The sequence below is a fragment of the Dendrobates tinctorius genome, unplaced genomic scaffold (genome assembly GCF_039654945.1).
Source record: "Dendrobates tinctorius isolate UK_male_01 unplaced genomic scaffold, ASM3965494v1 ptg000026l, whole genome shotgun sequence".
Lineage (NCBI taxonomy): Eukaryota > Metazoa > Chordata > Amphibia > Anura > Dendrobatidae > Dendrobates > Dendrobates tinctorius.
In genome coordinates, this window is record NW_027361694.1 from 16,502,444 (window position 1) to 16,525,217 (window position 22,774).

Sequence of the window (22,774 nt, forward strand, 5' to 3'; positions counted from 1 at the left end):
GACCGCAGCATGTCTTTATCTTGCAGAAATGCTCAGTCTCCGCAAGACACATCATGCAGAATCACCGCACGTACAAAAGCCGGCAGCGCTTTGGACGGAGCTGCGTCCAAAGCGCTGCCTAAACGGAACGTGGAAACATAACCTCTATGGATTCCATTGTAAGGGTGTATAGTTTTGATGGAATAGGGGAAAGCTCTATGTACAGGACTATTTCTCTATCAAATATGGCCACATCTAAGATGCAAGGTGAAAACTGTTTTTTCACTTTGTTAGTCTTAGCTTGCACCTCTTCTGACACGACTGCTGATCCGATCAGGTGTCATGTTCCTTTAACATCAGCGGGTGGAATCACGGTCCACACGCAGCTGTTAACTAGTTAAATGCTGCTGTCAATCTCTGATAGCAGCAATTAACTTGCACAAATCGGATGCGCGTCTTAGCCTGCCCATGTCATATGACTGCGGGTCGCCGATGGGTTGGCATGACAACCCGGGGTCTGCAGCCCTGCTATGTGTAACACAAGCGATCAGATGGAGACTACTGAAGTTTAAGAAAAAAAAAGTTTTTAAAATATACACTGCTCAAAAAAATAAAGGGAACACTTAAACAGAATATAACTCCAAGTAAATCAAACTTCTGTGAAATCAAACTGTCCACTTAGGAAGCAACACTGATTGACAATCAATTTCACATGCTGTTGTGCAAATGGAATACACAGTAGATGGAAATTATTGGCAATTATAAAGACACATTCAATAAAGGAGTGGTTCTGCAGGTGGGGACCACAGACCACATCTCAGTACCAATGCTTTCTGGCTGATGTTTTGGTCACTTTTGAATGTTGGTTGTGCTTTCACACTCGTGGTAGCATGAGACGACTCTACAACCCACACAAGTGGCTTAGGTAGTGCAGCTCATCCAGAATGGCACATCAATGCGCGCTTTGGCAAGAAGGTTTGCTGTGTGTCAGTGTAGCGTCCAGAGGCTGGAGGCGCTACCAGGAGACAGGCCAGTACACCAGGAGACGTGGAGAGGGCCGTAGGAGGGCAACAACCCAGCAGCAGGACCGCTACCTCCGCCTTTGTGCACAGAGGAACACTGCCAGATCCCTGAAAATTACCTTCAGCTGGCCACAAATGTGCATGAGTCTGCACAAACAGACTCCATGAGGATGGTCTGAGTGCCCTACGTCCACAGATGGGGGTTGTGCTCACAGCCCAACAACACCGTGCAGGACGCTTGGCATTTGCCACAGACCACCAGGATTGGCAAATTCGCCACTTGCACCCTGTGCTCTTCACAGATGAAAGGTTCACACTGACCACGTGACAGTCTTGAGACGCCGTGGAGAGCGATCTGCTGCCTGCAACATCCATTAGCATGACCGGTTTGGCAGTGAGTCAGCAATGGTGTGGGGTGGCATTTCTTTGGAGGGCCACACAGCCCTCCATGTGCTCGCCAGAGGTAGCCTGACTGCCATTAGGTACCGAGGATGAGATCCTGAGACCCCTTGTGAGACCATATGCTGGTGTGGTTGGCCCTGGGTTCCTCCTAATGCAGGACAATGCCAGACCTCATGTGGCTGGAGTGTATCAGCAGTTCTTGCAAGATGAAGGCATTGAAGCTATAGACTGGCCCACCCGTTCCCCAGACCTGAATCTGATTGAGCACATCTGGGACATCATGTCTCGCTCCATCCACCAACGTCACGTTGGACATCACAGACTGTCCAGGAGTTGGCGGATGCTTTAGTCCAGGTCTGGGAGGAGATCCCTCAGGAGACCATCCGCCGCCTCATCAGGAGCATGGTGTTACAGGGAGGTCATACAGGCACGTGGAGGCCACACAATACTGAGAATCATTTTGACTTGTTTTAAGGACATTACATTCCACTTTAATTATGTGTGACTCTAAATCCAGGCCTCCATTGCTTAATAAATTTGATTTCCATTGATTTTTGTGTGATTGTTATCAGCACATTCAACTTTGTACAGAAGAGAATATTTCATTCATTCAGATCTAGGATGTGTTATTTGAGTGTTCCCTTTATTTTTTTGAGCAGTGTATATGAAAAAAAAAATTATATATAAGAAGTTCAAATCACCCCCTCCCCTTTTACCCCATTCAAAAAAATAAAAAATACAGATATTTGCCGATCAAGATATAAAAAAAATAAATAATCTAGTCGGTAACTGGTGTAATGAGAAAAAAAATTTTTTTGGGGTTGCTGCAACATTGCAATAAAATGCAATAACGGACAATCAAAACATCGTATCTATCCCAAAATGGTGACAATAAAAATGTCAAATCGGCGCAAAAAAATAAGCCCTTACCCAGACCCTGAAAAATGGCGCCTTTTTTTGACAAACTTGCTCGTAATGACCTGTGGAATCGTAATGGCATGACCTGCCATTACGATTCCACAGGTCAGTACGAGCAAGTTTTAGCATTTAGTGAGCATGGTAAAAAAAAATTGTGGAATTTTAACTTTTTTTTTCCAATTTCACCGCACTTAGAATTTTTTAAAATTATTTTCTAGTACAAAGCAATGGTGTCGTAAAACTTGTCCCGCAAAAAACAAGCCCTCACATGGTCATATTGACGGAAAAAAGGGATTTTTGGTACTCCCCATAAAATCATCTTCTTGGAGCCTTCATTGAGGGACTCAGGTAACCATGGGTGTATGCTGCTGTCACTAGGAGGCCGACCGGCAAAAAAGGAAAATAGCTCCACCTCAGCATTATACACCCACCGACAGGCACAAAGCCCTTCAGTTAGTGTTAAAGCAGTAGGAGAAACAACCAAAACTCAATATATGTACCAACCCAACAACAAAGATATGTAGGCCCAATAAAGGTACAAACAGTAGGGAGGGTGCTGTGTCCCTCAATGAAGGCTCCAAGAAAGATTTTACGGTGATTACCAAAAATCCTTCTCTCCATCACTTGATTGGGGGACACGGTAACCATGGGACGTCCCAAAGCAGTCCCAAGGGTGGGAACAGAGAGAATGCAAAGAAAAAACAGACTTAGGTCGGCCGGTGCAAAACCGCCGCCTGCAGCACCTTCCTTGCTAGGCCTGCATCTAACGAGGCATGGGTATGAACCCTGTAAAACCTCCCGAAGGTGTGCAGAGATGACCAGGTCACGGCCTTACAAATCTGTAAAGCCGAGGCCTGGTGACGGACTGTCCAGGAAGCCCCCACCGTCCGAGTGGAGAGAGCCTTCACCCCTGGAGGAGGCGGTTTGTCCTGAACGCAGTATGCCTCCAATATTGCTGAATGAATCCAACAAGCAATAGTGGACTTAGAAGCTGGGAGCCCCTTATAACGACCCTCAGAGATGACAAGGCATCGGCGTGGCGAAAGGAAGGAGTCCTTGACAGGTAGACTCAGATCGCTCTTACCAGATCCAACTTGTGGAGGTACTTCTTAAGGGAATGGAGCGGAGAGGATCATAGAGAAGGAAGGACAATGTCTTCAGTAATGTGAAATGAAGAGACCACCTTAGGTAGGAAAGGAATAGGTCTGAGAACCACCTTGTCCTGATGTAGAATCAGGAACGGAGTACGGCATGATAACACCGCTATTTCAGAGACTCTCCTGATGGAAGTAATGGCAACTAAGAAAGGAACTTTCCAAGACAGAGAAAACGGAAGTTCCTGAATGGGCTCAAAAGGAGCAAGTTGGAGTGCGCGAAGGACAAGAGTAAGATCACATGGATCAATCGGGTGACGATAAGGCGGAGCCAGGTGGGAGACTACTTGAAGAAAGTCTTTACTTGGGAATGAAACGCCAGATTTCGCTGGAAAAGAATTGACCCTTAAGAGTACTGAGTGATAGACCCGGGTCAAGATCAGTTTATAGAAAACCAAGGATGGAAGGAAGGGAAAAAGACATAGGAAGCAAATTGTTGTCCTCACACCATCAGAAGAAAGCCTTCCAGTATCTGTGGTAGATACACCCTAATCATGGTCTGAATGACCTGATGGGAAAAAACAGCCTCCCTCATAACTGCGGCCTCAACGGCCATGCCGTGAACCCTGGTGGAATAGGGGGACCTTGTGAAAGAAGCCTCCAGGGAGTGTCCATGAGCATGTTCACCAGCTCTGCGTACCAGGCCAATCTTGAGCCATCAGGATTAAGGGAATCCCTTCTGCCTTTATCTTTTTCAAGATTCTCTGAATCAAGGGGAGAGGCGGAAAAAGATAGGCAGTTGAAATTGGGACCACAGGATTACTAGGGCATCGCAAACTATGGCTAGCAGATTCCAGGACCTGGCTATGTACTGAGGATCTGTGTGGTTCATCCAAGACGCCATCAGGTCGACGTCCGGTGTGCCCCATCTCTGACATATCTGGTTGAAAATGGCGGGGCTGAGAGACCACTCTCGATGAGAGTCCCTGACGGCTCAGAAAATCTGCTGCCCAATTTTCCACTCCCGGAATGTGCATGGCTGATATGGCGGGAACGTGATACTTCGCCCATCGCAGAATTCTTGTTACCTCTGCCATCGCCTTGACGGTTTATGTAGGCCACGGCGGTGGGGTTGTCTGACTGTATGCGGAGCGGCTGGCCTGCGAGCAGAAGCTGCCAGTGGCAAAGGGCAAGAAAAATTGCCCTTATATCCAGGAGATTGATGAGAAGAGTGGCTTCTTGGAAGTTCCAGCGCTGTGTGATGTAGAAAGACCGCTGCCCACCGAGGAGACTAGCGTCTGTGGTGATGAGCTGCCACCGGAGAGGAAGGAAGGACTTTCCTTGTAGGACTGATGCAGATAGCATCCATCAGGTCAGGGACTGCCTCACCTTGAAAGGCAGAAGCACAGGTCGATCCAGGGAGAAGGTCCTCTTGTCCCAAGCCAACAAGAGTGCCAGCTGAAGAGGATGGGTATGGAACGAGGCAAAAAAGGTACAGCTTCCATGGCAGCATCTTCCCCAGAACTCTCATGCAGGACAGTAGGGGAAGAGAAGCTGGTCACTTTAGAGTGCAGACACCCTGGTACAGGGAGAAAAACTTCTCCTTTTGTAAGGAAGACACAGGCTTGAGCCGTGTCGAACCTCATGTTCAGAAACACCAGGTGCTGTGCTGGAGTCAGGGAGGATTTCTCTGTTGACTATCCAGCCGAGATGGACCAAAGTGTCGATCTGGAGACACTGTTCGCAATCTCGACGGGACGCCCCCTTGATCAGAAGATCATCCAAGTAAGGGATTATGAGAATCCCCTTGGAGCGAAGGATGGCCATGAACGCTGCAATGACCTTCGTTAACACTCTGGGGGCACAGGTCAGGCCAAAGGGAAGGGTCGTGAACTGATGATCCTCCTGGATCGCACACCTTAGGAATCTCTGATGCTGAACACAAACAGGAACGTGAAGATAAGCATTGTGAATGTCTACAGAACAAAGAAATTCTCCCAGTTCCAAGGAGGCGATTACCGAACGCAGGGACTCCATCCTGAAATGATGGATCCGAAAGGGACAGTTCAATCGCTTGAGGTCCAAAATCGGACGAAGCAATCAGTCCTTCAGGACTACGAAAAGAATGGAGTAGAACCCTGAAAACTATTTGTTCAGGTGAACGGGTACGATTACTCCTGTGCGTCGTAGTAGGGAAGTGACGCCTGAAGAACCTCTGGAGCCTGAGACCGAAAGAAACGTCTTCCTGGGGAGGAAGATAAGTCGATTCTGTAACCAAATGTGACTCTCTCTCTGACCCAGGCATCAGCGACCACCGACAACCAGGTGTCCCAAGAGAGAACCTGCCGACCTGGGAGATTCTTAGGTGGGGGTGACCCGTCACGCCGAGGAAAATCTGTTGGCGTAGGACCCTGAAAACGTCGAAGAGCAACCCTTTGGATGCTGGTGAGGGGCAGGTTTGAAAGACTGCTTCTTCCTTTTCCCTTGGGCGGAAGAGCGGTACTGCTGGGTGTAAACTCTTGAAGCAGAAAAGGGCCGAAAGGAACGAAACTGAAGTGACCTCTTATTAAAAAGACGTTTAAGCTTGGACTGGGGAAGAGAGGCGCTTTATCCGCCGGTAACGTCGGAAATTTGATCCAGTTTGGACCCAAAAAGTCTAGCGCCTTAGAAGGCAAGGCCAGTAATGGACTTTTTTGACGGTGGATCTGCATTCCATACTTTCATCCAGAGAATGCGGCGAATAGCAACGATATTGCTGGTAGCCCTGGTGGAACAACCGGCTGCATCCAAGGAAGAGGGTCCAAAGATATTTGCCGGCATGGGCAATCTGGTCTGCCAAATCTTCCAGCTCACCCTGAGGAGCTGCCACTAGGATACCCTGGCGAGGTATTCTTGCCCAGGCAAACATGGACTTTGCAACCCTGATGGAGGCAAAAATGATACAAAGGGAGGCGCCAGCCGCTTGAAAAGTTGACTTAGCCATGGATTCTCTCTATCCGTAGAATCCTTAAGGGATGTACCATCCGGTAGACACAGGACTGTCTCAGAAGACAGGAGAGAAACCAGCGGATGCACATTAGGGGATTCTGCCCATCTACCAACGAGGTCTGGGCTAAAGGGATAGAGAATATAGAGTTGCCGCCTTCCAGGGAAGTGCTTATCAGGGTGTTCCCAGTGTTTGGACATAATCGCTTCAAATTCGCTGTGATTAGGGAAATTCCGAGAGGGACATTTTACCCTTTTGAAGGAGACCGATTGCTCCTGAGCAGGTGCCTCATCCTCCTTTAGGTTCAGAGTTTGGGTAACAGCCAGGATAAGGCTATTGATTGTATCCTGCATCATTGAAGTCGGGTCCGTACCAGATTCAGACTGGGAATCCACATCCAACCCAAAAACCGCCTGAGGAGAGGGCATGGGGAGTGGAATGCATCCAGGAGGATGCGCAGATGGACCTGGAGAACTGGAGGAAGAAACTGAAAGAGTCTGCTTCCTTTGCCTTGTGCGCGATTTGTCCCTCTGAAGGTCGCAGTCAGGTACGTGCAAATCACAGTGAGGCGTTCGGAGCAACGGTGGCATTGGACAAATATATAGGCTTAGAGGGGCAAGGAGAAGCCTCTAGAGTTGGGCATAAGTCAAGACTTGGGGAATACTGTGGAGGAACCAGACCAGAAAAAAAAAAAAAAAAGAAAAGAAAAGAGCCTACCCAATGCCAGCGACGACCAGCAGAAAAGAAATGTTGAAGCTGTGCCCCCCACCTCCCTTTGCAGAGGGACACCTTGCGTGCAGAGTGCCAGAAGGTCTGCAAAGCGCGCAGCAATATGCAGTCTCCTCGGCTTGTCCAACAGCGCTGCAAACTTCCGACTGGCCAAGAAGAAAGCAAGCTTACTACTGGCTGATACACCGGGGGCATGAACAGCCAGGACAAACTGCCAGCCGGCGAAAACAAAGTTCCCCCTCCGATTGGCTGACACGCTTGGGGCGTGAACAGCCAGAAAGGAGAGGCACCGTGATAGAAGCGGAGAAAGCACGCCAAAAAACGTGCACTGCGGGGGGAGTGGCCAGAGAAGACGTCTCCTATTGGGACAAAAAGAGCATGCGATTTAGACGCGCAATGGTGACTGGCTGAAGGAAGAAAGGATAGGGGGAGTGACCTCAAGTGCTGAGCCCGGCGATCCCTACCACTAAGTCCACCCTGGACCGTTGCGATGAAGGGACTTGTGCACCACGGGATGACGCCTGCCATTGCAGAGGGAGAGGAGGGGACATACCTGCGGAGAGTCTTGGTCCCTCTGCAGCGATGAGGATCATATTAGGAGCCCTCAGGTGGGAGAGGGTCGCTGGAATCCAGGATCCTTCCCCGCACCGTCACCGTCTCCAGACAGTGCAGAAGACGGCATCAACCTCTGACAAGAAGGGGCGAGGACACCGCTGGTGACCACAGTCTTCCTCCCAGCCCTCTCCAAGGAGAGGGGTGGGGAAAAGGCAAAGGACCAGCCACCGGGAATCATCCTGAAACACCAGTAAAGGTGACAGGGTATTAGGTCCTGCCTGTGGGCCTGAGAGTGGGACATGTGGGTGACACCACACTGCTATCTCAGTCGCATAAGTACAGGAAAACAGGGTGAGAAATTACACCCTGTTACTCCAAGTAGAACCTGAAAGACAAAGGGAAAAGGTTAATAAAACAAACAGGGAACCTGAAAGGGAAAATGCCGATCTGGTAAAAGATCCAGATTCACCTCCTACAGACACTAAGCTTAAACTGAAGGGCTTTGTGCCTGTAGGTGGGTGTATACTGCCGAGGAGGAGCTATTTTCCTTTTGTTCCTAGTGTCAGCCTCCTAGCGACAGCAGCATACACCCATAGTTACCGGTGTCCCCCAATGAAGCAATAAAGTAATGGCTCTGGGAAGGAGAGCAAAAAATGGAAACAAAACAAATACTCCTGGTCCTTAAGGGGTTAAATAAGCAGCTTTTTGCCATTTATAAGGCAGGATGCACTTAATGAGAAGAGTGGAAATGATACTGCAAGCTTCATCTTGAAGTGAGTATTAAGCATTTATAAGTAATTTTAATAGTTTTAATGCTGCCAAATTGTATATTGATACATATAAGTATACCTGTCAAAATCATCATCTTCCAATTCATCAGCATTAGACCAGTCTTCATCATCTTCCAAGTCTACCATCATTGCCAGCATCTGTGGTACTGAGATAAAAAGGAGATTGTTTCTAAATACAATCCAGTGGATTCTACTGAATTACAGACAAATAATACTTACTAGCTTGGGCAACAATACTCGTATGTTTCCTTAACATAGCTGCTGCCGTCTCAGACAGGGTGACAATGACCTCAAGTGCCAATTGTCTCTGCATGTTGCTCAAGTTGGTATCTGCACATAACTAAAAAGAACATATAATAGTAACCAGTCCAATGCTTTAGCAAATGAAAATATTTTTTAGGGATTTGATATACCTTCAAGCTTAACTGCAATGTTGCTTCTAGATGAGGCCTCAAATATTTTGGAACTGTATCTGCTATTTCAACCAAAGACTTCAGGACGGAGTCATCATTCTGATAACAGGACTCATTTACTGACTAAAATTAATGAGAGTAAAATCACATTCAAATTATTTAAAACATATTAGGATAAACGTCTATTTTTCAGGCAAGGTCTCACCTGCAGGATGCCAGGTAATAAATCAGCAAAGTGCTTCAGTAATGGAACATTGTGTTCATTGGCAAGAACAAAGGCACCAGAAGCTCTAGAAGATAATGTCCTGATCTACAATTGAAAAAAGGCAGCATAATATTAATTGCAAAAATGCATAGCTTCTTCACGCGTCTATTGGCAGTATAGCAAGTATGCAGTGGAGAAAGCCATGGCGCTGTCCCTTTTAGCTCAGGGATCCCAATAAGAGGTTTACCGTGTTGTTGCAGTGGACTTCATACAAGTCTGATCAGAACCTCATTAATTTTTGAAAATTATTGCTTATCGGAACAGCAAGTTACATACAATACCTTTGTTGAGATTAATGGGGGTTGTCCACTACTTGGACAACCACAACCCCTACTTAAAGGAAACAGGTCCACATTGAAAACAATACCTCCTGACACGGCGCTGTTCCAATAAGGTCAGCACTAGCATAACTGTTATGCGGTCACTAATGGGCTGCAGTGCTCACATCTCCTCCAGATGTCAGAGTTTCGTTTAAATGTGAGCAACGCAGGCCATTAGTTCTGCCGATTGTAATGCCCTGTGAATGCTGCAGCCAATGTTACTAGAGTAATCAGACAGAACCAACATTGCTGGAACAGCAATGCGGTAGGAAGAGACTGTAGTCTGTTTTTATTCTCAATGGGTCTCTGTTTCATTTAAGAAGGGGTTGTCCAAGTAGCAGTAGCATTTTTTCTTGCTTTAAAAGTGTATTTAAGATAAAACAACTTTTTTTTAAACGTGTTTTTCATAAAGGAGACTTTTACTTTACAAGCTACGACTGCGAGAAAACTAAAGGAGCTTTACTTATCGTCCCCTGCTGCTGAGCCAGCCCTTCAGTGCTGCTAACAGTCTTTATTAACAGGCTGAGGCAGTGATATCAAGTCAAAAGTGTTGCAGCCAATCATTAGGGTATGTGCACACGCAGTGAAATCTATTGAGTTTCCGCAGCGGTTTTGGCTTTGCGGAAACGCAGCAGATTCTGCTGCGTTGTACAGTACCTTTATTTCCAATGGAAAAAAAAAACGCAGTGCACATGCCGCAGATTTTTCCGTGCGGTTTTGCTGCGGTTTACAATCCGCAGCATGTCAATTGTTTGATGCAGAAACGCTGCAGTTTTACACCTCATCCATTATGAGGTGTAAAACCGCAGGACTTTTGTCCTGCGGATTTACCTGCGGTTTTCTCTCCAAAATCGGCACACCCAAAAAACTACGTGCACATAGCCTAAGACTTGCTGGCTTGTGCAGACTTGCTCTGCAGAGCCATTGAGAACACAGATTATCAGCAGCACTGTTGAAGGGATGTCACTTCTACAGCCTGCCAACAATGAGCCGCCGCAGCATCGAAGAGCAATCATTAGAGCAGGGCACACAAATTTCCTGTTAAAACTGCTTAAAAAAATACAAGTTTTTAAATGCAGCCATCCATCTCTTGTCATTGATTGCATTTAGAGAACCAAATCATATAAAAGGGAAAAAAACAGCTCATATTGCCAATTCATCTCAGAAAGAGAAATTGTAATACTGAACTGCTATGGGTTAAGCTGACTATACTTGTATGAACATCTGTACATAAAAGGAAGATGCAGTAGTTACCTCGGGATGATTCTGGTCTTGCATGCACTGCACAAGCATTCTTTTGATGACTTCTAGATAATGCTGCTGCTGATTTCCAAAAATTCCAGGAAAATTCCTAAGAAAATAGAGCCAGGAGTACATAACTGAACTATATCCTACAAACAATAAAACGCATGAGGCCAACATGCAACTTTAACATGGTAAACCATATCTATGTGCAGTCTATTAGATTTGATAATAGCATTAAAGTAAAGCTACACCTTTTCATTATCTTCATGATGGCAAATTCTAAAATGTTCACTTATGTTTCTACATAATCTGTTTTGCACACAGCCAAAACTTACATCAGACTGATAATACAGGTTTCTTTTAATGGTGGCCTGAAGATAAATATGACGTACCAGAAAATATGCAAAGCAGATTCACGAAGCCCAACATCCTGAGAGTTCACAGAGTCGAACAAGAACTTTAATGCTTCAGGCCACTGATTATTGCCATCATCATCTGACAAAAAAACAAACCACAACAGTTTAACAACATATTTGTATAGTCTAAATTTTGGCAGGAAAATATACATTTTAGAATTACTAAAGCAAGTGTAGAGTAGGGGGAACAGGGACTGTGGAGATAATGGGTAGGCACTAAAGGATAGAAGTTCATTGCATACTTCTCACAGTATGTCATCAACTCACATACTGCGCTGCAATGTCTGGTTTCATCTTTCCCCAGCAGGATGAAGAGATTCTCTTCCTCCTCCATGGAGCTCAAGTCTGGGAAGAGACTGGAATCTCCTGAAGCGAGTGTTCCTCACAACTGAGTAGTTGGTGCTGTGCAGCAGGAAGCGACTCCAATGCCTCCAGGTCGCAGTGTTGGCATAGTCTGTCCTCCTTGAACTTGTAGGTCCTGTCAGTGCTGGTAAGTTTGTGGGCACTTAGTCGGCAGGGTTTCTTCAGTTATGGAGCCAGTTTGTGGTCTCTCAGCAGACTCTGCTTTATGGTCAGTTTATGTTGTGTATTATATTCTTCCTCCAGTCACGGACATACCTCTCTTGGCCAGTGTCTATCTTCGCAATTTTGGCTCTTGCTAGGCTGTTGTGATTGAAATTTGGGTAACCTGTTTGGGGGGCCTTACATATTTGAACTATTTACATGTAAGGCTTTATAGTGATAAGGGCTCAGGTTTATATTTAGGAGAGCCCAAAAGGGCTGCGCCCTCTTCTGAAGTGTTCGGTGTAGATGGAACCTGCCCAGCTCTGCCTGACAGGCACCGTCGGAGATGCTCAGGTGAAAGTGGAGAAAATGATTGCAGAATTCCAGGTAAAATATTTGTTAGGCTGGTAATCATGTCATGACCAGTCTGGGTGTGTGAGGGCTGCAGACATCACTGACACCAATATGGGACAATTGGCTTCAATGATTAAGTCAAAAGACTCACACAGGCAGAGTTTCAAATGATAAAGGTCTCCCCACCCAGATTGTACAGAAGCTTTTGCAAGCTGTGTATTTCAGCATCTCAATGCCTTGTTTAATGCTCTAGGGCTGATGGATTTCAAGGCCTGGCCAGGGTCCATCTGTCTACTCCTTTAAGCGGGAGTAAACAGCACAAAGAAAAAGGGATTCCTATGTCATTCCTTAGAACAGACAAAAGTAGCAGTAGATTGCAGTAAATTATACAGCAGTACTGAGCTGTGCAGATGTGAATCTATCTTTTGGATGAGGTACATAGCTGGTTAGAACGCATGGTACAAGCTATCTGCCTGTTTTCTCAGTCTGCTAGCAGTCTGTCTGGTTTTGAAAGAGGTGAACTGGTTTTCAGAATGGATGACAAGTTCAGAAGTGGTGACAAAGTTTCTTAGTCACATGTACTATTTGTTAATGGAAACTTAGTTGAAAGAACAGTTTCCACTTAAAATCTTACCAATCAAGTTCCTAGCCAATTCTGCAACAATATCACAGATCTTTTTCCTCATGCTGGACTGTGCTTCCAACTGAATGACAAGTAGTAGTTCACTTTTGATGGCATTCTGCACATCAGCTGGAAGAGATGGATAGACTTCTTCAAAGGAAGACGACAAGAGGCGTCGCAGTAGGACAGCCGCCATCTGCCTGGCCTGAAACAGAACCACAAATAGATCTTAGAGTGTTCAAAAACCACTGTCATGATTACAATTATGAGTGACTAGACGGTAGCAGTCAGAGGAAACATATCTCCCTAATTTTATAAGTGTTGCAATTCAACAGAACAATTAGAAAATTAGTGAGATGTTAAAGTACAAACTTCATGTTTAAGTTTACCTCGTCAGCAGCTGCAGCATTTCGGACTGCTTGCAAGAGAAACGTGATCTTGGATGGACCATTGATGCTGTCATAGGTTTCCTGCAAAATAAAATCATCTGTCTTTCTTTATATGTCTTTTCATAAAAACTAGGCAAGCATACTTTGTCCTATACCCTTACAGTACCTGCCATTAACAAAACTGGATACGGCCAGCAAATTAATATCATAAGATATATTGGAAAAATGGAGTATTAGCAACTAAAAAAATATATTATGCTGAGTTAGACAACTATTATCAAAATATTATAATTTTAAAGAAGTCAGTCTGACAAATTAATCTGACTTAAAGGGAATCAGTCACCTCGTTTTGCCGCTATAAGATGCAGCCACTGCCTTTTGGGGCTTATCTACAGCATTCAATAATACAGCACAACACACAAGAACACATTGACCATAAGTCCTGAATGTAAAATATATATATATACACTTTATTATTTTATAAATAAAGGTACTTGAGTTATTTTAAAAGTAGCAAAGCATAGGTGTTTTATATAAAAACATACATAAGAGGGCAGTACTATCCATTTCATAAGGGCATATTATTGCAGTAAATGGTGCTAACAAATATATCTCAGTGAAAAAAATAAAATAAAATATATTATATATATATTCATAAGTAAAGTGCATACAAATTAGTAAAAATTGTATATCAATTCCCTATAGGTGTACCTCATAATTATACAAATAAGAAAACGTATATAAAGTGCAAAAAATATATAGGTATTAAAGTGCAATATTAGTGCAAAAATAGTGAACACCATATATGTCACTGGATAGATATACCACATGAATAATGGGAGTAATACCCAGTAGGTGTCAGTATGTGCATAGTTTATGTCATGGACCAGGAAAATTTCTGAAAACAGCGTTAGGCTATGTGCACACGCTGCGGATTGGTCTGCGGATTTGTATCTATGGAACCGCAGGTAAAATGACCTGCGGTTTTCCCCTGCGGTTTATCACCTCTACAATGGAGAAGATGGTAAACCGCAGCAGAATCCGCAGAAAGGAAGGGACATGTCATTTCTTTCTGCGGATTCAAAACCGCAGCTTTTCCGCAGTTAAAAATCCACAGCATGTGCACAGCAGATTTTAAGTCACATAGATTTACATGCTACTGCACACTGTCTGCAGAACTGCTGCAGATCCGCAGCGGCCAAAACCGCAGCGTGCGCACATAGCCTTAGACATCAAAGAGTATGGTAAATATAAGGTATAACTTACAAGCTACACTGCACCTGGTCTGGACAGCCGCCCTACCCCAACACGTGTTTCGGCCCTTAGCCTTCGTCGACGAAGGCTAAGGGCCGAAACACGTGTTGGGGAGGGCGGCTGTCCAGACCAGGTGCAGTGTAGCTTGTAAGTTAAACCATATACTTACCATACTCTTTGATGTCTAGCGCTGTTTTCAGAAATTTTTCTGGTCCATGACAAACTATCCATATACTGACACCTATTGGTGCTATTGGGTATTATTCATGTGGTATATCTATGCAATGACACATATGGTGTTCACTATTTTTGCACTAATATTGCACTATATATTTTTTGCACTTTATATACGTTTTCTTATTTGTATAATTATGATGTACACCTATAGGGAATTGATATACAATTTTACTAATTTGTATGCACTTTACTTATGAATATATATTACTTTGGTTTATAAAAAATTTTTTTTTTCACTTTTGTGATATATATATATTTGTTAGCACCATTTACTGCAATAATATGCCCTTTTGAAATGGATAGTACTGCCCTCTTATGTATATTTTTATATTATAAAACACTGATGCTTTGCTACTTTTAAAATACCTCAAGAACCTTTATTTATAAAATAACAAAGTATATATATTTTACATTCGGGACTTATGGTCAATGTGGTCTTGTGTGTTGTGCTGTGTTCAGTGATTTGACAGTCCTAACAATTATAATTATATAGTCTGTGGGATTATCAGCTGTAGATACCACTGGGTCAGCATATATCACTGTGTGATTGCTGCTGCAGGTTTTCCCATTTTCCTTTATGTGTGGTGTTCTCAGCATTCTAGAATACAAAACGCAATTAGGAGCAGAGAGGAGGGACATACGCCGCAGCAAAGATGCCCATCGCAGCACATGCGTTAAAAGGACTGCGCTAACGCTACTATTATGTGATCGGTTAGCGCAGCTGCTCCATCTGTGCTAGCCGTAACGGACCCTCGAACGCTGCAGACCACGTCCGATTGCTAACGCATGCCGATTATGACATGCGTTAGCTATGCGCTGTGTTATGGCAGTCTATGGGTGCGTTAACGGACGCGTTACATCGCGTTAATGGCGCTTTGTAACGCAATCCGTTAAACATACTGCCATAACGCAATGTGAACCTGGCCTTAGCCAAACCTCCGAATCCTCAATTTCCCTAACTTACGATGACTCAGCACTGCCCCACTACTGAGCATGTACATAAAGTGGAGCACATATTCATCTCACCTAAAAGCCGAGATCCTTAGATCAGGAACACAATAGGCATTTATTGGACAATTCATAAGTTTATCTAATTACTAAAACATTTACAGCACATATTGCACTGAACTACTGTACCCAATTTATTATATATTTTAGGAGTCAGTCGGTCCATTTTATACTGACTCAGACTCCATGGCACTGGTAGGTAACATTTCAACTGAGAGACTATCTAAAAATAAAACCATGAAACCCAGAAAATCACATTGCATGATTTTGACAATTTGCATCTTGTTGCATAAAATAAGTATCTGACATAATAGAAAAACATAACTTAAAAATATTTGGTACAGTAGCGTTTGTTTGCCATTACAGAGGTCAGACGTTTCCTGTTCTTGACCAAGTATTGCACACACTGCAGCAGGAATTTTAGCCCCCTCCTTCATAGAGATCTTCTCCAGATCCTTCATGTTTCTGCTCAGCAGCTCAACATTGAAATTCAGTTCCCTCTAAAGATTTTCTATCAGGTTCAGGTGTAGAGACTGGCTAGTCTACTCCAGGACCAAGGAAGATTGACAGTGTTTCTTCCACGTCCTAATAATTGTGTCAACAGTTGTTGCCTTCTCACCAAGCTGCTTGCTTCCTGTCCTTTAGCCCATCCCAGCCTTGTGCAGGTCTACAATTTTGTCCCTGGTGTTATGCTAAGTTCACACATGTGTTTAGCAGCTCTGCGTATGGCTGCGTACTTCTTCCCTTAAGCACCGCCTACTTCCACATGCATCCTGCGTACCTAACACTGGGTATACAGGGTCATGCGCTATATGCAGATGCGTCCGCATGCGGCACTTTGATGTGCCCACCGACCGCACGGGAATGCAACATGTTGCATTTCTGTGCATTCGGTGGGCACGTCAAAACGTCGCATGCGGACGCATCCACATACAACGCATGTTCCTGCGCACCCAATGTTAAAGATTGGTACGCAGGACGCATGCGGAAGTAGGCGGAGCTTAAGGGAGGATGTACGCAGCCATACGCAGACCAGCCATACGCAGGTGTGAACTGAGCCTTAAGACAGCTCTTTGGTCTTGGCCATGGTGGAGTAGTTGGAGTGTGATTGATTAGAGTGTGTAGACAGGTGTCTTATATAGGTAAAGAGTTCCAACAGGTACAATTAATGCAGGTAATGAGTGCAAAGAAGAATTTTCTTAAGGAAAAGCTAATAAGTCCATCAGAGCCAGAATTCTTGCTAGTTGGTAAGTGATCAAATACTTGTTTCATACAATTAAATGCAATTTAATTACCGTATATACTCGAGTATATTTTTTGCCACAGAAAACTGGGTAAGTTTGACTCGAGTAGAAGCTGGGTAAGCATTGTCCCCTCATCCCTCTCCTGCTCTGTGTGGCTCCCCCCGTCCTGTCCTATGAATGGCTTCCTCTGTCTTGTTTTGGTATGTGTGGCTCCAGCGTCCTGTGTGTGGCTCCCCCTGTTGTATGCATGGCACCCCGATCCCACATGGCTTAAACCCCCCGCCCAGAGCGGCACTGCCGAGGACGGAAGGAGAGGACAGACAAGCGCCAGCCACACTCACATTAAGTGATCAATATCACCCTGCTCATTTATTCCCAGAGCAGGCAGGTGGAGGGACACAGAGCTGAGTGCACACAAAACTTTCCTCCACTGCTGCCCACTGCGCTCCTAGGGTCAGGCAGAGGGTGGAAGATCCAGGAGGGAGCAAAGGTGCAACCAGCCAGGGGGCAAGCACTGGGCAAATAGGTAAGGGGCAGCGAGGAGGGGCAATTAAGACAGGGGCAACAAGGAGAGGGTGCAGCCAGGAGAGGAAGAGGCGCTCCGGACACACGGGGAGCGCAGTAAGCACCACAGGGGGAGGTCAATAAGGGATCAATAAGCAGCATTTTGTGAGGAAGCATGATGTCTCCGGTGGCTCAGCCCTCCTTTCCAGGAAGTCATGTCTCAGTCGGGCTGCCTGGTAGATTAGCACAGGAGGTGCAGTGTGAGCAGCTGTGAACCTGACAGAAGGCAGGAGCCGCTGCAGCCCGGAGAGCGCAAACCCGGGAGAAATCACGGGTCAAGCTGGGGGGGGGGGGGGCACCATGCCGGCCATCAAAGAGAGACTGGATTGCGAGGAGCTGGCCCTGGCAGCCTTTAACCAACCCATGGACACTATCCCCAGATATCTGACTGCTGCCTACCCAGTGGTGGCCCCGCATCCTCCAGCCTACGAGCACCTCTTTGCCACCCATGCCCACCACACCTACCTGGGCTTACTTGAGTCCCACCACCCACCTCTGCACCACCGTCCTACTCACCCACCTCGGGGGTCACTGCATCTCTGACCCGGCAGCTCTTCCTTGTACCTGTGCTCAGGCGGTCACGTGGTACCGCTTATTAAGGTAATGAATATGCACTCCACGCCTATGGGAGTGGAGACGCGTGCATATTCATTACCTTAAAGGGAATCTGTCACCACTTTTTTGAGATATCATATAATGATATCATTCAATTTTGTGTCACATAAGGATTTTCTTAGTACTTTTGCTTCCCCCTGACCCCGCACCTTTCATGCATAAATACCTTTTTTATATCGGTTCAGATTTATGTAAACTGCTGCTCTCCGGTCTGCTGGGCAGGGCTTATTCACCTGCTCCCCCTCCTCCCTGTCTTGCTCTACGCAAGAAGAAATGTGTAGAGCAAGACAGGGAGGGGGGGAGCAGGTGAATAAGCCCCACCCATCGGACCGGACATCGGCAGTTTACATACATCTGAACCGATGTAAAAAAAAAAAAAAGGTATTTATGCATGAAAGGTGCGGGGTCAGGGGGAAGCAAAAGTACTAAGAGAATCCTTACGTGACAATTGAATATCATAATTATATGATATCTCAAAAAAGGGGAGACAGTTTCCCTTTAATGAGCAGTACCACGTGACCGCTGAGCACAGGAACAGTTTCCAGCGCCAGAACAGAGATGCAGGGCGAGTATTGATGTCTTCTGGAAGCTGGCGGCTGCAGCTGTCACTGTGCTACAGCCGCCGGCTCCCCCTCCCCCACCAGCTTTCTGGACAATGACTCGTGTATAATCCGAAGGGGGTGTTTTCAGCACACAAAAAATGTGCTGAAATGTCGGCTTATACTTGAGTATATAGAGTATTTAAAATCATACAATGATTTTCTGGTTTTTATTTTTAGATTCTGTCTCACAGATTAAGTGTACCTACGATAAAAATTACAGACCTCTACATTCTTTATAGGTGGGAAAACTTGCAAATTCTGCAGTGTAGCAAATACCGTATTATTCAGACTATAAGACGCACCTAGGTTTTAGAGGAGGAAATTAGGAAAAAAACACTGAAGCAAAAATGTGGTCAATTCTGTACTTAATATCCCAGTCCCCTGGTATGCATGGTCCCATCAGAAAAGATTATAAAAAAAAAAAAAAAAAAAATCATTACACTTACCTCCCTCCGCTCCCTCGCAGTGTCCTGCTCCGTTGCCAGCAGCCGGTTAATGCTTGTAAGCAGCGCATGGCAGGGACATGATGCGCTGCTCACAAGCACAGCATATTCTGAATATTCAATTCTCTTAAGTATCGGCACACGTGACCGTTGGCAGCAGCAGGAAGCCGGTGGCTGACACTGCGCGGTACTGAAGAGCAATGAATGCTCACTGCTCTCTGCGAGGAACAGTCCCGGTGACTATTCTGGCAGCTGCTGGCAACAGAGCAGGACACTGAGGGAGCGGAGGAAGGCAAGTGTAATGTTTTGTTTTTTTTAAATCTTTACTGATGGGGGCCATGCATACCAGGACCGGGATGGTGCCAATCATACCAGGATGCCAAAAAGAAATGAATATTAATTGCTCTCCATGCATATGGGTGTGGAATGCAGTGAATATTCATTTTTCTTTAGCAGTATCCGAAAAGAAGCACATAGGAACCCAATTAAGCAAAATAGAAAATCTTTATTGGTTAAAAAATATACACATCACATAGAATTAAAAGGTGGGAAACCCAAATAAAGATACCACCCACCACATACCAGCTACTGAGAGGTTGCACATATCAAAAACACCTCACTAATCGCTTTTCAATAGCAAATGGTAGTGAGTGACAAGCAACTACAAAACAGAGAAATGCTACTAAAAACGCCTATCACATGAAAGTTATCTAAGTGCAAGACAAACTTAGTTAGCTGCCTCTGTGACCCGCTACTCTGCCGAAACCACTCCCCCACCACCGCAAGAGGCCGTACATGTGGACTATAAGGCTATGTGCACACGCTGCGGTTTTTGCTGCGGATCCGCAGCAGTTCTGCAGACAGTGTACAGTAGCATGCAAATCTATGTGATTTAAAATCTGCTGTGCACATGCTGCGGATTTTTAACTGCGGAAAAGCTGCGGTTTTGAATCCGCAAAAAGAAATGACATGTCACTTCTTTTCTGCGGATTCTGCTGCGGTTTATCATCTCCTCCATTGTAGAGGTGATAAACCGCAGGCCAATCCGCAGGTCATTTTACCGGCGGTTTCACAGATACAAATCCGCAGACCAATTCGCAGCATGTGCACATAGCCTAAGACGCACCCCCCATTTTCCTCCACATTTTGAGAGGGAAAAAGGTGCGTTTTATAGTCCGAAAAATACGGTACTTGTTTTCCCCAATGTATGTGATGTTTATCAACCCCATGTGCACACAAGATTTCTGCACTGCACTGTACTCTTCCATGTTAAAAACTTATGCCAAGGGCCAACTTTCTCTTTTTTCTAGAAATGCCTGTGTATGAAATAGAGCAACATACACTAGCGACTAAAAGTTTAGTTTTTTAAATCCCTTTCCAATATCGGGCATAATAGTACACAGATGTCAAGACTGCGCTTGGTGGGGGGCTCCGGCGCTGAGCCCGCACCTTTCCGAGCATATTATTATTATTTAATTTATATAGCACCATTGATTCCATGGTGTTGTACATGAGAATGACAGCTGATATATACAGCTGACAAGTGAACGCAACAGCCGCGGGTGGAATCGCGATCCATCCGCAGCTGCTAACTAGGTAAATGCCACTGTCAATCTCTGACAGCGGCATTTAACTCGTGCTTCCGGCAAACCCGCTGGAAATCCCACCCATCGGTGATCCTGTCACGTGATCACAGTTCATTGATGGGTTGGCATGACAACTAGAGGTCTCCAGCAGACCTCTATGGCTGTCATAGCCAGATTGCTATGCGTGCCGCCCGATGGTCGGAGCTCATAGCACGTGAGTAATTCTACTACAGAGGCGATCTGATCATCGCCTGTATGTGGCAAAGCCGATTAGACAACTGCAGCTTCTTGTCTCCCATGGAGACTATTGAAGCATGCAAAAAGTTAAAAAAAAAAAGTTTAAAAATATTAAAAAAAATATATAAAATTTCAAATCACCCCCCTTTCGCCTCATTCAAAATGAAAAAAAAAAAATACATATTTGGTATCGCCGCATTCAGAATCGCCCGATCATTATAAAAAAAAGAATTAACCCGATTGTTAAACGGCGCAACGAGAAAAAAAAGTCAAAATGACAATTACATTTTTTTGGGTCACCACAACATTGCATTAAAATGCAATAACAGTCGATCAAAAGATCGTAATTGCACCAAAATGGTATAATTACAAACGACAGCTCGGCACACAAAACAAGCCCTCACCTAACCCAAGTTCACAAAAAATGGAGACGCTACATGTACTGGAAAATATCGCAATTTTTTTTTTTTAACAAACTTTGATTTTTTTTCACCACTTAAAAAAATAACCTATACATGTTTGGTATCTATGAACTCAATGACCCGTAGAATCACAATGGCAGGTCAGTTTTAGCACTTAGTGGACATGGTATGAAATAAAAAAAAAAACCTGTGGGATTGCACTTTTGCTTTTCAATTTCACCGCAATTGGAATTTTTTAACCCATTTTCCAGTATACAATATGTTAAAACAAATGGTGGCGTTCAAAAGTACAAAAAAATAAAAAAAATAAAAAAATTATAGCTCTGGGAAGAAGGGGAGCAAAATACGAAAATGCAAAAACAAAAAATATATCTGGTCATTAAGGGGTTAAGGTGTGATTACTTCTGGTTGTTCTGAGGCAATTTTCCTGGCGTGATTTTAGTAAATCGGAAGCAAGTGGTTGTCACCTATAAGGAAATAAATTGTGTTTGACACGGTTTTATCCCTTTATGTGTTAGTTTTCAACATTTGCGGAGCCAAATGTTTTGCATATTTTGTCATGGGTAGTCAAATTTTTGTGTGTGCGCGATTTTAGGTTAAAACATGGCAAAGCCAAATTTATCACGGGATGTCAGGAAACTTATTATTTTGAGAGTGAGATCAGGCAAAAGAAAAAAAAAAAGGTAGCTATAGAATTTAACTGCTCTCAGAGTCAAGTGTCACATATAAGAAAAATAACGTTATGAAACAGGTGACAAACCTAGAATTGGACAAACCCAGAAAACTTACTGCAAGTTGATCACATTATTAAGAAAAACGCAGTATCTGATGTCCATAAAAGTGCTGTACAGATTTTGCATAAAATTAATGAAGAATATGGGATCAAAGTGAGTCGCCAAACGGTGGGGCGATGGCAAAGGTCAGTAAGGTTGAATGCACTTCATCTCTGCAAAGAATACAACCGAGCAAAGTACATAAACCACAAAATATTTATGGGAATAAATTGGTTATAGCTTTAAATAAATACCCCAATATTTATGAAAATAAAGGGTTTATGTCCAGAAACAAATGAATGGCAGACCATTCAGAATAAAATCCTAAAAACACCAAGATTAAAAATACATGGGAGAGAAAATAAATGTGAAGAAAAAGAAAAAAATTTAAATAGAATAAAAATAATAAAATTAAAGAAATATTTTAAAAAATTTATATAAAAAATGAATACAAATAATACCAGAAGATAATAAAATAATGTATGAGGTCAATAAGGAGAGGACAGGTAGGAGGAAAATTAGGATAAAAATGCCTTTATTAATACAGAAAATTGGCAAATAGGTGCAAATACGCAAGAGTGTCCACACAAAGGAATAAATGTATTTTTTATACATGAAAAACTGCCAAAGAGTTGGCAGTAATATATAAATGTTATCATGCAAATAGATTACAATATTGTATATAAAAAATATATAAATTGTAGTCCACACCTAAAAAACAGGATTTTTGGGTTGCTTACCGTAAAATCTGTTTCTCGGAGCCTTCATTGGGGGACACAGAGACC

At 44.1% G+C, this 22,774-nt stretch overlaps 1 protein-coding gene across 2 annotated transcripts in view; it reads right to left on the reverse strand.

Annotated features, from left to right (window-relative positions):
• IPO5 (importin 5) overlaps positions 1 to 22,774 on the reverse strand; it is a 100,785-nt gene that overhangs the window by 63,326 nt on the left and 14,685 nt on the right. For both annotated transcript variants that reach the window (XM_073569549.1, XM_073569550.1), the window contains exons 2-9: positions 13,005 to 13,085; positions 12,628 to 12,820; positions 11,112 to 11,214; positions 10,729 to 10,825; positions 9,095 to 9,199; positions 8,890 to 9,012; positions 8,696 to 8,816; positions 8,535 to 8,622 (exon numbers count right to left, since the gene is read on the reverse strand). In XM_073569549.1, coding sequence (XP_073425650.1) covers positions 8,535 to 8,622; positions 8,696 to 8,816; positions 8,890 to 9,012; positions 9,095 to 9,199; positions 10,729 to 10,825; positions 11,112 to 11,214; positions 12,628 to 12,820; positions 13,005 to 13,085 — 911 coding nt within the window. The remainder of the gene's footprint in view (positions 1 to 8,534; positions 8,623 to 8,695; positions 8,817 to 8,889; positions 9,013 to 9,094; positions 9,200 to 10,728; positions 10,826 to 11,111; positions 11,215 to 12,627; positions 12,821 to 13,004; positions 13,086 to 22,774) is intronic.